This window comes from Lipophrys pholis, assembly GCF_963383615.2.
Source record: "Lipophrys pholis genome assembly, chromosome: 8".
Classification (NCBI taxonomy): Eukaryota; Metazoa; Chordata; class Actinopteri; order Blenniiformes; family Blenniidae; genus Lipophrys; species Lipophrys pholis.
In genome coordinates, this window is record NC_137630.1 from 10,625,652 (window position 1) to 10,640,300 (window position 14,649).

Consider the following 14,649-nt stretch of genomic DNA (forward strand, 5'->3'; position numbering starts at 1 on the left):
ACTTCTTACTCCTATATCTCGACTCAAACTCTCATGTCTTTTTCATCCTCAGTCAACCCTTCAGTCTCAAGAATTATCGAAGGTTTCAGCTGATGAGATTCACTGTGGAGGAAATCAACAACTCTACCAACCTTCTTCCAAATGTTTCTCTTGGCTATGAAATATTTGACCACTGTTCAGATACTCTGAATTTCCCTGGTATTTTGGACCTCATCTCCATCAACAGTTTGATTGAACCTTGGGCTGAAGAACCTCAGAGTGTGTCGTCAGTGATAGCGGTGATAGGACCCTACACTAGTACTCAGGCCCTAACTGTAGCCCCTCTCTTCATGGCAGATCTCATTCCCATGGTGAGTTTTCTTCAGACCACATGATTAAAATCCGACTTGACTGTCACTGAAAATCACCACTTTCTCTGTTGGTTTTTGAACAGGTCAGCTATGCATCTTCCACTTCGGTTTTCTCCCAGAAAGTAAAATACAGCTCTTTTCTAAGGGTAGTACATCCCAATTCAGACATCATAGAGGTGATTGTAAACATTTTACAACACTTCAACTGGCGCTGGGTGGCTTTCCTAAACAGTGATAATAATTACGGCGTGGACGGCCTGGAGCTGTTCATGAACAGGATTAAGGAAACTGAGATATGCATGGGATACTCCAAAGCCCTCCATGAAAATACAGATTTTTCATTACTATTCAAACACATAAATGCATATAGGATCTCTGTGATTATTGTTTTTGCAGCCAGCTCATTTGCTGAAACTCTCCTAGACTCAGCCATACGACTGAATGTCACAAACAAGGTTTGGATAGCAACAGACTCATGGTCCTTAAACAAAGAACTCCCCAGAACTGAAGGAATCAAACACATTGGGACTGTAATCGGGGTGTCTCAGCCAGTCGTGCCAATACCAGGTTTTATTGAGTTCATGGATTCTAACAGACAACGTCTTTGTGGAGAAGCAGGACAACAGAGGTTTTGCAATCAGGTCTACAACAAAAGGGAACTGGATGATGAAGATATCCATGCTGCAGATCCTTCATACTCTTTTTTTGTGTATTCTGCCATATATGCCATTGCCCATGCCCTACATAACACCCTACAGTGTGGCGCTGGCAGGTGTAACGACAATATGACAGTGTACCCATACATGGTGAGTACACAATGAACACATTATATTATATTTTACATTCCATCCTTTATTCTCATCTGTTTTTCACCTTCTATGTTACTAATTAACATCCTAAAGAAGTAGAAGGTGCCAAGTTAGTGAAAGGAGTGCTGTTATTGGTGTGAAATTATTTATTTGTGTGTTATTATATATAATCACATTTTCAACATGAATGCACAATTGTGGGTTTCTAAAATAAAACATTAGATTTTTTTAAATTAATTATTAATTATTAAGTATTCTAGTTTATTTTTTCTGACATCTTCAAGTTGAGATTTGTTGCTATATTTTGTATAAATGTTGCGTCTCTGCATCAGGTGCTGGCCAAGCTGAAGAAGTCAAACTTCTCTCTTTTAAACCAGAACATTCACTTTGATGAGAAAGGAGACCCCAAGTTTGGATCCTACTCTTTAGTTTTCTGGAACCACAGTGGTGAAGCTCAGGAGGTCGGCTTTTATCATTTTTACCCATCAGCCAAGTTCTTCATTAATGACAGTGAAATTCAGTGGCACACTAGTGGGGAGGTGAGTCAGTTCCAGTGCATTACTATACATTTCAGACAGCACATATGTTGTTTTCATCTTCTTTCTGTCATCGAGATTCACAATTGTTCCATCTCCGACTGCTTTCACAGGTTCCAGTTTCCTTGTGTTCTCAGGAATGCCCTGTAGGATTTGCAAAGCAAAATGGGATCCACAAATGTTGCTTCACTTGTGAAATCTGTCCAAATGGGACTTTTATCAACATCACAGGTAATGATTAAATCAATAAAATAATTGCTTCCACTCTTTGTTTAATGAAAAATTTGAGAAATGTCCCTTAACACTGTTTATTTTGAAATAGTTTGTAGGATCCATCTTGTTTTTAATACACATCTTAAATGAAAGTGGTTATGTGATGTTGTTACTTGTTAAAGGGGGTGATTCTTTTGCACTGTTTTGCAAAGACTTTCTTATCATTATCTAAGGTTACTCAGATGTGGCAGAACCAGAGAGGAAATTGGGGGAGGATCAGGAATTTTTACAACTGTCTTATCTTTTCTTAGCCAGAGGTTCCATTTACAACTGTTTAAATGTGTGTTCTGACCTGCTTAAAACCAGGCTGGATCAGAACAACTCCAGCACAGCTCCAACAAGCTGTGTTAGTGACCTGTTCCCTTGTCAGACAAGTATTTTGTCATTAAACCCTTTTTAGTTTTTTCAATTGCTCTCAGTCTGATTTCTCTGAACTTTGTCTCCTCCTGAAGTTTCACTAGGAAGTTTCCTGACAGAAAGCATAAACAATATAGAGTGAAGGTGAATATAATCACTACTTCAGGTTGTTGTTAGGTGAAGATGGATTACCATTCGATAATGCTGTTAGGACTTAGACAGATAAGGTTCACTTACATCACTGCACACTAACTTATTAAGCTTTTACAACTATATCTTGGAATTAAGACTTTCATAAATTCCAGTGGTTATTTCAAATCTATCTTCACTGACAGTGTCTCTCTGTGTTGTGAAACAGAGGATCCCTACACTTGTGTCTCCTGCACTGAGGCTGAATGGTCCACAGAGGGAAGCACGTCATGCAACCTGCGGGTGGTGGAGTTCATACCGTTCACAGACGCTGGAGCTGTAGTCATCATGGTTGCTGCCTGGGCCTTGGTGGGACTCAGTCTGGCCGTGTCTGTTCTCTTTGGCATCAACTACAACACACCTGTGGTCAGATCTGCTGGAGGACCCATGTGCTTCCTCATTTTAATCTGTCTCAGTCTGTGTAGCTTTTTTGTGAACTTTCATTTTGGTCAGCCAACAGCAGCTTCCTGTATCTTGAGGTTTTTACCATTTCTGTTGTTCTACACTGTCTGTCTGGCCTGTTTTGTTGTTCGCTCTTTTCAGATTGTTTGTATTTTTAAGATAGCAGCCAAGCTGCCCAAGCTTTACAGCTGGTGGATGAAATATCACGGACAGTGGCTGTTCATTGCTGTGGCTTTTGCCATTCAGGCACTCTTACTTCTTATCGGTTATGGTTACCAGCCTCCCGGTCCTCACAATGAAACAGTAATGTACCCACATGAAATCATACTTAGCTGTGACGTTGGTATCAAGGCATGCTCGGCTCCTGCAATTGTACTCGTAACCCTGTGTTTTCTTTGCTTCATTTTCTCCTACATGGGGAAGGACCTCCCAAAGAACTACAATGAGGCCAAATCAATCACCTTCTGCCTGCTCCTGCTCATCTTCACATGGATCATCCTTGCCACTGTGTACATACTTTATCATGGGAAGTACATCCAGACTCTGAATGCCCTGGCAGTCCTCTCTAGTCTCTACTCTTTCCTTCTGTGGTACTTCCTCCCAAAGTGTTTGATTATTATCTTCCAACCACACAGAAATACGCAGCAGTACTTCCAAGGTCTCATTCAGAGTTACACCAAAACTATCAGCCAGTAGCTGCCAGCAGTAAATATGTATCTTTGCAAAAATAGAAGTTGCTTTGTGAATTTTAGATTACAGATTATTGAAGAGTTGGTACAAAGGTTTTTTTTTTAAAGGCTTATGCTCATCTTTTAATGAAAGTCTACAATTGTTTTGACAAGAAATACTTTGTAATTATGTTTTAGTTGGTTGTTTTTTTTTTTATTTCCAGCCATTTTAAGGCAACATGCCAATAAAGATAAGACTTTACTTAAGATTTAAAATAATGTTGTGTTGAGTTTTGGATTTTAATAAACTGTTAGAGTAAACTTTACCACGCTTTAGGAATGTTGCTTTGTCTGCAAATATTTTGCAAGCTACATCAAGAAATTCCCTTTTCAGACCTTTCTAGACATTTAAGTTCCTTCCTACCATTTTGGGAATTTTCCTCCCTGAGAATTTCTTCCTGTGGTGATGTGGCGAACAGAAAACATTATCACAGAATCGTTACATCACTTAATTACCATTATACATGTGGTTGCTAGTAATCATTAAAACTCTTTTGAGGACTGTGTTATTCATTAAACTTTAAGTTACAACAATCCAGAATAAGTCGTTTTTTGGGGCATATACAGCTTATATTGCAACTTTCACATGAGAAAAAAGTGTAGGAACATTTTATTTATATACAATGTGGAGTTTTGTACAGTGGAAGCTGTTTGTGGCCTTACAGGGCCGTAAGCACCATGAGCTTTGCACACGGCTTAGGAATGAAGTTTATCATCTACAACACAAACATTTGCTTAGTTGTAAAACAGTAGGGGAAACTTGTATAAGCTAAACGAAGATAATGGCAAAAACACAGAATAGAAAATAGCACACAACAGCAGAAGCATATCCCACATCATGTAATTAAAAAAAAAAGAACTGCTCTGTAGTAGTAGTAATGGTTTATTCGGTCAACCAGATACAAAAAGAATAAAAAGGAAAAAAGCAACAACAAAGAAAAAACAAACAAACAAAACAAAGCAAACAAACAAGTAGAGGTAGACTGAAGGGTTTAGGCTGAAGTTCAACTTAGTTTGCCTAACCCAATGCACACCTGTCTGCAGCAAGAGGCTGAGTGAGATGAATGTATGTGGCCTGGAAGAACAGTAGCTACACCTCCATCATGGGATCAGAGAACGCCCCCCGGAGCCTCCAGACCCTTACCTGATTTTCTCTTGAATAAAGTAACAAGGTTGTCAACAGCACAAGTATACAGTTAACATTCCTGTGGTATTCGGAGTAGCTTCATAATGAAAATGATATGAGGAACCCTGTTCGCAGATCTGAAGTAGCTGGTCAGAGGGTCACACAGGCCCTCCGAATCCGAGTCACACAGAGGGCTTAACTAATGAACATAAACATGCAGGAGGATCTCCATATACTCTGCTTTATGGAGTTCTCAAGATTCTATTACAGACATTTAATTAGAAATCATATGTAATCAAAATCTACACATATCAATATTATAATTGGTACAGTCAAAAGTGCTAACGTGTCAAGTCGCACGTCCAGTTTGTGCTCCCACTGATCCAGTAGCCAACATCAACCACCAGCTCCTCCAGATCAAATCTGGACACCGGCAACATGTGAATCAGTCTGTAAACACTCTGTTGATGCATGTAATCAGTACACAAATATAATGTAACGTGTAAAATACAATCAGGCTTATACTCACATCCAAATACCCCACACCAGCACATTCAGCAGTGTTGTGAACTACAAGGCATGTGCAACCATGAACATGAATCCCGGGGTGTTCTTTCACGATTCTGGAGGCGATGGGGTCTGGTGAACCTGTGTTCACAGTGGCAGCATCCACAGAAAGACTTACACAGTTTTGCTAAGATGATCGCTGATGACATCTGCTGTCCCACACCTTGTACCACTTGTCGTTCACATCCCCAGGAGAGGTGGATGAGGGGGTTCATCTTCTCCTCTCCTGTAGTGACAGCATAGCAGAATATCAGACTTTATTCCTTTTGAATGTCAGTTTTCCCTTTCAACCTTCGCTTCTGCTTGCTCATGAGGAATTGTTGGGTCTTTCTCTGTGAAAGTGTCTTGAAATGTGTTGTATTTCGTGCTATGGAAATAAAATTCAATTGGATTAACTTAATTTGTAGAGATATTTTCCAAGTGTTTACAAGCCTGTGTAGCATCATTTATACGATGATGCTACACAGTTGTTGTTTTTTTAAATCATAATAGCTGAAATTATTTTAATTCTAACAAAGGGTGTCTTGTTTGACTCTGTCTTTGAGTTGTTTGTTTACAGGGTCTTTAAGTTAGACATTGTTTGATAACATGTTAATGTTAATTGTATATCGAGTTTAGATAGATTGGTAAAATTAAAGTGTAAATGCCTCAAGTATTCTCATAGTAAGAACAAAAGCTTTACAGACTGAATTTGCTTTGTCTTTCTGCTCAGTGACAGTCTTTTTCCACACGGTGGCGCCACATTTCAGCAATACAGTTTAGTCGCAAGTACATTTACTTATACCCAATGTGAGCACAAAATGTGAAAACAAATATGCTCATCCAGCTGTTGTCCACGCTGTGCTCATTCGTCAGTGACTAATAACCATCTAAATAATTTCTCATTCTCATTAAAATAATTTCCCTCTGAGAGACGTTAAGTAATTCTATTCTATTCTATTCTATATATTCTAAAGTACAACGTTACAAGTCATATGATTTGAATTAAAACCAAATACTTTTTTGTACCTGTTTTTTTAGTAGTGATCGTATCAGTTCCTTCCCTATTAAATCTGTTGAAAATCCTGGTATCCTGGGGGGGGGGGGGGGGGGGGGGTTTACAAATGGGGCTTAAAATCACACATCCACCTCTTTCACCTGTGCATCATAAAATCAAATTGAAGCACATTTTGTGGTGTGTTTTTATTCCTAAGATGTAACATCGTAACAAATGATATTTTCTGAATGTCTTCACGTGCCACGGGCTTGTTTTAACTCGGTGACTCCTGCGCGTCTTTTAATGACGCGTCTGCTTTGTATTGACAGTGAAGCGCCGCCATAATAAAAGAACGCATCCAAACAAGCTGATCCAAGACAGCTCTGGATGGGTCAACCACCACTCTTTCCATGTGTCGCCCACCAATCTCTCCAACAAAGTGAAGGTTTCACGCAGTGCTGCTCAGTGGACCCGCGGTGGCCCCACCAAGTGAAACGGAAAGAGCCAGGCCGTAGGGGGTAGAGCCGGCAATTCCAGGGTAAATTGTCATTTTGTTGTAGCCATTGAGTTTCCTGGCAGGGAAAGGAGGAGGATGGACCGTGAAACTAGGAACGAATTGGTAAATAGTGCCACTTAGCATGGCATATGGCGCGTTTGGGGAGCTGCGCGCTGACACCAACAAATTGACAATTTCATACCAATTTCAGAGTGAAAGTTGCCACACACGTTGTCAAGCAGATATATATATTCAGCCACAACTGGAGGTTTGGGACTTGCTGCAATATTAACGCCTGTTGATTGTGTTGCAACATTTCAGTGTCACCTGTCTTACAAATAACAATTAAAAAAAAAAAGTAAATGTGTGACTATTTCTAACAACAGGAACGTAGGATTACCTACACCGCAGCATAATTTCCTCATCAATCATGTAACGTGTTATATTTTCTAGGTTTTTTGTTTTTTTTAAGTTCTGCTCTCTTGTTCGTGGTTCTGCTGAATGTGCACATATTTCTGGTACACAAAATATGGAGCGAGGAAAATTGGAGGAACGCCCCATGGCTTTTCACTTGTACCTTTCAATTTCCCCCTTTGCTTGGATAAAGAGAGGACCATGGGAAAAAGAACATTGGAGAGCAACTGGGCCATCCGTTAGCGCAGAATAGAGGGACAAACAAAACATTTTAAATGGAGGCTGTTTGCGTTTGGTGGCCATATGGGATTTTCTCAAACATAAATAAGAAAGCCCTCATCTGTCAGACGTCCAGAGATGTGACCTTGGGTTTCTATTATCCAACTATCGTCCTTGGTCCTATTTGTTGATGAGTAGCTGCTTTGAACTTATGTTGGAAAGATATTGTCCCTGTGTCTTTGAGACTTTTTATGAAGAATAATTTAATTTTAACATGCACATCTGAAAATCTATCTATCTATCTATCTATCTGTCTATCTATCTATCTATCTATCTATCTATCTATCTATCTATCTATCTATCTATCTCTCTATCTATCTATCTATCTATCTATCTATCTATCTATCTATCTAGTCCTCGAGTTGTATGGATATTGGATTTAGTGGACTACATGAACCACACTAGCAGATAACTTTCCCCCTTTGGCTGTTTATATTAAGAAAATATGATTTTAATCTCAATCCAAGCCTTTAATGGCCACGCTGCTCATATCACTGTTGTTTTTACGCACGACTAAAGATAGCGCGCCAAAGCCTGCTTGGTTTTTCTTATTCAAATCTCGCTCTAGTCGTTCAGAGTAAATGGCAGATGTTTTGCAATTCAAGGCGAATCAATACCCATGCGCTTTGGTGTTTAACAAAGGCCCTCTCCCTTTTGTTTGGCGCCTGTGTCTTTCAGTTCGGAGCTCGACAAAGGCTTCATCCTCCAGCGAGTTATAAAGTTACTTTCCAGTCAGTTCATTTCGGCCCTTGAGAAAACCTTAAGCGATGTTAATGTGAAGCCCTGGTCCTTTCATGCGCTAACCCCGGCACACATAGGCAAACAGCGGCTATTGTGCCCCCAGACCAAAGTAAGAAGTCTTTAAATAACCCGTGGGCCAGTCTATAGAAATTCATGATGCCATTTCTATTTGATGTTTGATCAGAGCTTCGCCAATGGGCCTGTCGCGTGGCTTTTCACAGAATCCTGTCAATATTTCTAATATTTTTGCAGTGCACCTGCCCACGTACCTGCTGCCGTTTGACTGTGGCCTGTGGTCGCTGCACAATGCGCGCGCATGTGTCTCCACTGCGGCCCCCGGCCCATATGAATGGAAGGCGGTACATCGATTTGCTGCGCTCACGGTGAGCCGAATTATGGACCAGGGTTTGCATATTTTAACCAGGCTGTGCAGAGACGCGCAGATATTAACCTACTGACGCAATGCACAAACTGCATCCAAGTGGAAGACTTTCTATTAAAGGATTCACATGAATTAAGTCTCCTTTAATGTTTATATAGAATAATTAGTGTTTATTATATAGATGGTAGTGGGATATTCATTTAGAAAATTAAGAATGCGAATGTGTAATGTTTTTAAATTAACTGTATAGTAAGCTTCCCTCTTGTGCTGTCAGGTGTGCTACTCACCATTGACTTGCAAATGCGTCACTTTGCCTCTCGGAAAAAAAATAGTTTATTGCAGTAATTGCGTAATTGCTTCACTAATTGTTGTTAACAAGTTCCCCTAGTAGTCTAATTATTACAGGAGCATTGTCAGGTCTCCTCCGGCAGGAATACATGACAAAGCTCAAGTGGGGTTAATGAATGACAGGGTGCTGAAAAGTGAAAGTGAAGCCAAAAGCCCGGTCCCTTTTATAAACATACACTTAACTTGTCTTCTAACGGTACTTGCATTATTATACCCATTTGGGACACTCGCCTCTTGCTGCGCCTTTGTTAAACATAGATGATGGCATGAGACGTTATGAGAGAAGTGAGGTGGTGTTAGAGGGAAACTGTTTGAAAGTCTGGCTGCATTCTTTCACCGCAGACATGAGTCCGTGTTAATAAATCTACACACCCCTTCTTTTTATTATAGCAAATTTGCCCTCTTGTTCTTTTGATCCCAACGTGAAGAGCCAACACTAATTGAAATTATACCGAGTAATCAGCGGTGAAATGTCTCCTCTGTGTCGCACAAGAACAAGACAGGCGACTGGTGAGGCTCCACGCTGAAATCAGCCTTTCCACGGTCTTGTGTTAAAACCAGGCGTGAAAGTGCAGATAATGTGGCGTCCAGCAGGGACAAAAGACATATCGCCCTCAAACCGAAGAGCATCTCCGCCAATTTTAATGCCGATTAAATGCTTCACCGTATACAATTTATCGGTATTAGAACAATTAGTGTTCGCTGACACAAACCCCGTGCTTCAGTTGATTTCTATTTGAACTATCCTGACTTGTGTGAGGCCAATCTATTTATATGAACAATAAGATATAACATGGATATTAAATTCATGGCGCCTACGCACTTGATCCTGTCTGTGGTGGGTTGGTAACAATCATCCAATTAAAACGCACCGTCCTTCTCGTTGCACCTGGCCGACGTATTTAACTTGAAAACACATTTCAAAGCACTTTGCCCCTATTTGTGCACAATGCATGTAAGATTAGTACATCTCGCTGATATACTTTTGGAAAACCTATATGGTCATTTCAGAAGTCATACGAAAAAAAAAACTCACATGTGAAAAACGGATAACAGAAAGTTTTATATTCAGATTAAAATCATATTTTAATGAAAGGCCAAAGATTAGTGTCTTCTGCTTTTCATTTTTGTGACAGCTTATCCACCTCAGTGACACCTTTTTCTGACGACCTGAGATCATTTGCTTTCTCCATATAGTCAAACGTTTTCGAAGACGTGGAAGTAATCTATTCCTTCGAAAACTATATTGTGTTTTCTACAGCAAAGCTGGAACTATTAAATAAAACACCAATGGAAACAACAAGATGCGAATTTACACATGGAGCTAAGCATCAATACACCAATCAGAATAAATAAGTTAAATCCGCTAAAATAAAAACTTGCGCAACGAATTTAATTATAGATGCTACTCAATACTTTTATTCATTATTTTATGGCACTGTAATTTTTATACAGCAGTATTTGTTCACCGACTTTTAAAGCGGAAAACAATTCAATCACAATAACCCGAATTCCTCATATTTACAATATTTCCCGCAAAGGATTTCACATGCAAACCAAATAGTGACCACTTTCTGTTGTAATAGAGATACAGGAACAGGAACAGTGACACGTCAAATTCAGAGCTCAAGTGTATTTTTTTTATTAAATTTTTACAAATACAGTGACATCAAACTGGATTGTACAGACTTGAGCTTGTCAAAGCAGAATGAAGAGACGAGGATCTGTTATTTGTCTCTAGAAGAGGAGGGAATCTTGTTTTATGTCCACTGTGGTCACAAAGCAGAGCAGGAGAAAAGATCAATGGCACGTTGCAATAAATTGGCCTCTTTTCATGTGCGCTTTTCCTCAGACTGAATACAAATATGCCCCTCCTCTGCCCGGGCCAGCAGTCAGTTTAACACGGGCTCTTTGCACAGGGTGAACTACAGGGCCTCCGTAATTTAAGATCTATCTATCCATCTATCCATCTATCTATCTATCTATCTATCTATCTATCTATCTATCTATCTATCTATCTATCTATCTATCTATCTATCTATCTATCTATCTATCTACCCATTTCTATCTTTGTTATCTAACTTATCGTGAGGCACAATATACATAATGTTGTAAACTACTTTTAAAATCCAGTTTGTTCCTCTTGTATTCCTGCAATTTGTAATAATCTTTAATTCAAACCATTTGTTGTGTTATTTGATAGCCAATTAGTTAATTCATTCAACAGGAAAGAATTATTGTAGCTTTTTTATATATATTTTTTTTGTTTGGGAAATGTGTTTTAACACGAATCTCTCATAAATTAAAACAAATCGAAATCCAAGTAATAAAGCAGCAAAATGTAAGTTATACCCTGAGTAGTAGTAGCAGTAGTAGTAGTAGTAGTAGTAGTAGTAGTAGTAGTAGTAGTAATAGTAATAGTAGAGCTTTGTCTTGAGTGATATTATCAAAACAGAACTTTTCCATTTAGTTTTTCCAACTCAGAGTTTCAGGGTGTCTGTATGTGAGCGCAAGATGCGCATTGGACTGCACTGAACCTATAGTCAACACATTGTTTCAGCTGGTATGACTTTTCCCAAGCCTCGAGCCCTTTCAGGAAGCAGTGTGGAAAATCGGGAGGCGAGGGACCAAGGACAAGGGGCGGCCCGCGATTCTCCTCGGTGCCTCTCTGAGCCTGGTATGAAGACAAAAACTGGTGACGCACAAAAGCCAAAGAAACTTAAAATTGTAAAGTGTCTAAAAGGTATCCCAAATCTCCCTACGCTTTTACTCCATATGTATGTTGTGTTTAAATGTGCCCACAAAGCGCATCGCTGCACCGTTTGCCTATAGCACATAGTGTAAACAGTTTCGCTGATGTAATAAGATTTGCAGGTGCAAACGTTTTACTGTCAGTGAGCACCAGAAAATCGAAATGTTGTGGGAACATGAAGAGAATTACCACGGTGCTGCCTTCGGCCTGGTGGCGTGAAACTCACATGTGAAAGACTGAATACGGGAGTCAATGGTCCTCATTGCGCGCACCATGCACAAGCATTACAATAATGTTTATCATTTCTACGCTTCGTTTTAGCTTTTCACCACACACGTTGACTGTTGGACATCTCCACTGAGTGCGGGCCTGCTCATCACGCAATGCATTGTACTGCACATTGGTTGGCTTGTGCGGTACAAAATACTTTTTTATGTTTTTAATTTGTTATAGAGTTGACAAAGCAACAGAATCATATCTGATATTCTTTACAGGTCTGCACGTGCGCCTTTGTTATGGAGTTATTGTTAGTGAAGAAAAAATAAATACATTTGTACAAAAACAACTATTGCAAACTTTTCCTGTTTGTATTGGACATAGAAAAACAGAAACACATAATCATCTAGCTATGAAAATATATGTTTTGAAAACTGTGATGAGCTTAAGTACTTGGTTGTTTGACAAAAGACGCCCGCCGTTGCTCATTTGAGCGCAAGAGACAGGCGGGACTGCTGGCATTGAGATGTTAAGTAGGTGTCTCCATATAAACCCACTCAGGATCTACTCCACCACTCCGTGGAGCAAAGATAGGGGGAGACTCATTACGAGAGAACCAAAACTAGGACTAAGAGAATGGTGGCCACATCAGATTGCGCTGAAAAATCCAGACCTGGAAGCAAGGTGTGTAGAAAAGTTCTTCAAGAATCACTGGAGTTAAAGTGTGGGGACTATCAGTACGATCAGTGATGTGTGTGTGTGTGTGTGTGTGTGTGTGTGTGTGTGTGTGTGTGTGTGTGTGTGTGTGTGTGTGTGTGTGTGTGTGTGTGTGTGTGTGTGTGTGTGTGTGTGCGTGCGTGCGTGTGTGTGTGTGTGTGTGCAGTACTGAGTTTGTTTTCTTTTTACAGGTATCCAAACCTCTTATGGAAAAGAAGCGAAGAGCGAGGATAAACCAGTGTTTGGACCAACTTAAGTCACTCCTGGAGAGCTACTACAGCACGAGTGTGAGTGTGCACACTACATACTCACCCTTACGTGTTTCTTTACTTCTAATGAGCCACTTCAGTCGATATTTCAACGCATTTAACTGTGATATGGGAAAATGTCTAATGATGCACTTTCCTCACTTAGATTCGGAAGCGCAAACTGGAAAAAGCAGACATCTTGGAGCTCACCGTGAAGCATCTGAGGAACATGCAGAAGATCCAAAGCTGTGAGTGCACTGTTAGTAGAAAATGTCTTCAAAGAGCCGAAATTCTGTTTTGTTGATGCATTCAGGGGAGTGTTATGCACAATATTACGCGTGAAACGTCGCGCATGTGCTTCTAAGCCGTCCTGACGGGTCTTTCCATTCCTTCCAGTCACCGCGGCAGCATCAGACTTTTCTGATTTCAACACCGGCTTCCGTAGTTGCCTTGCAAACGTCAACCAGTACCTGCTGATGGCAGAAGGCCTGAACGGGAGCGACCACTGGATGTTATCGCAGCTTTCCAACAAACTGTGCCGCTCTCGGAAGAGAGTCGGAGCCTCCAGCACCATGGACAGCGCCCGGGACCAGGCGGACACGCAGGCTGGGGCCCAGAGGCTTCCTCCATCCACAGACAGGCCCGAGGGCAGAAAGACGCTCCAATCCGCTCCTCTGAAGCTCGAAAGTGCATCTACATCTGTTGTCCTGCCGAGAGAAGACACATGCCAGCCACCTGGAGCCGTACAGACTGGACTCTGCTCGGTACCGACAGGAAACACCACTGATAAGAACTCAAGTCTGAAAAACTTTGACTTTCACAGCCACAGAAATGAAGTTGTAAACATTCAACAGAGCGTGTGGAGGCCTTGGTAGAAATTATGTAACTTCAATGTTGATTGTATATAATTGCCTTATAGAACGATAATATGTCTTATAGTTTACAATGTAAATGCATTATTTTCCTAATAAAAGTATCAAAAGAGTGTCCTGTCTACTTCAACCGAAATACAGCCTGGTGATCTCCTGGAAAGTGTTGTTCTAACTCTTTTAGGAGGAAGTGTCAAACATGCAGCATGTGGTCCAAATCCGGACAGCCAGAAGGTCCAATCTGGACCCAACAAAGTGTAAACAAAGAATACAGAGAAAATATTTCCTGACAATGTTCAATAAAAATAGAAACTGTTCCCAGTTCCTTATGGGGAAGGTCCCGTTACAGTGACAGGAGCACATAAAAGTACACCATGACTCCTGAAAATGCATTTGTTAAAAACATGCAAGCTGAAAGCTGCTGAAATCCGTTTTTCTTCAGGAGAAACAAATAAAGCAAAAAATAAACATTTGCATAAAAAAACATTACACATTTGGATTGGCTGTTATTTAAATGTTATTATAATTTCACTGAACTGACCCAGATGGCCTAAAACCATCAGTTTGATACCTCTTGTAACATATTTGGATTTTTACAACCAAAGTTGAGTGTTGTACATTGGCTGTCCTCATTGAATGAAAACGATGACAATCAATTCCATTATATCTATTTTTGATAAGCAAACTGCACAAAACCTGCACAAAAAAGTTTTTTACTTCCAAAAATGTAGCCTTATTTATATATTATTGCATTATATGCTGTAAATATATTTAAAATACTAATTCAATCATATAATAACTTATATTTACTTATTTACTTACTTAATATTTATTGGTAATTATTGGTAATGTTACTACAGTAATGGATAAAATA

The 14,649-nt window shown here is 39.9% G+C and overlaps 2 protein-coding genes across 2 annotated transcripts in view; both read left to right on the top strand.

The window, feature by feature from the left end:
• Positions 1–3,612, top strand: part of LOC308113627 (taste receptor type 1 member 1-like) — a gene marked incomplete at both ends in the record, with an annotated part of 38,811 nt that extends 35,199 nt beyond the window's left edge. Inside the window, 5 exons of the mRNA XM_080470021.1 lie at positions 53–350; positions 434–1,156; positions 1,492–1,698; positions 1,809–1,926; positions 2,684–3,612. Coding sequence (XP_080326147.1) covers positions 53–350; positions 434–1,156; positions 1,492–1,698; positions 1,809–1,926; positions 2,684–3,612 — 2,275 coding nt within the window. The remainder of the gene's footprint in view (positions 1–52; positions 351–433; positions 1,157–1,491; positions 1,699–1,808; positions 1,927–2,683) is intronic.
• An 8,965-nt stretch (positions 3,613–12,577) lies between these two features.
• On the top strand, positions 12,578–14,036 carry her3 (hairy-related 3; the record flags this gene model as incomplete). The annotated part of the gene is made up of 5 exons (XM_080470022.1): positions 12,578–12,625; positions 12,850–12,945; positions 13,073–13,154; positions 13,303–13,593; positions 13,960–14,036. The coding sequence occupies 5 exons, from the start codon at positions 12,578–12,580 to the stop codon at positions 14,034–14,036; spliced, it is 594 nt and encodes a 197-aa protein (XP_080326148.1).
• Between the last annotated feature and the right edge of the window lie 613 nt (positions 14,037–14,649).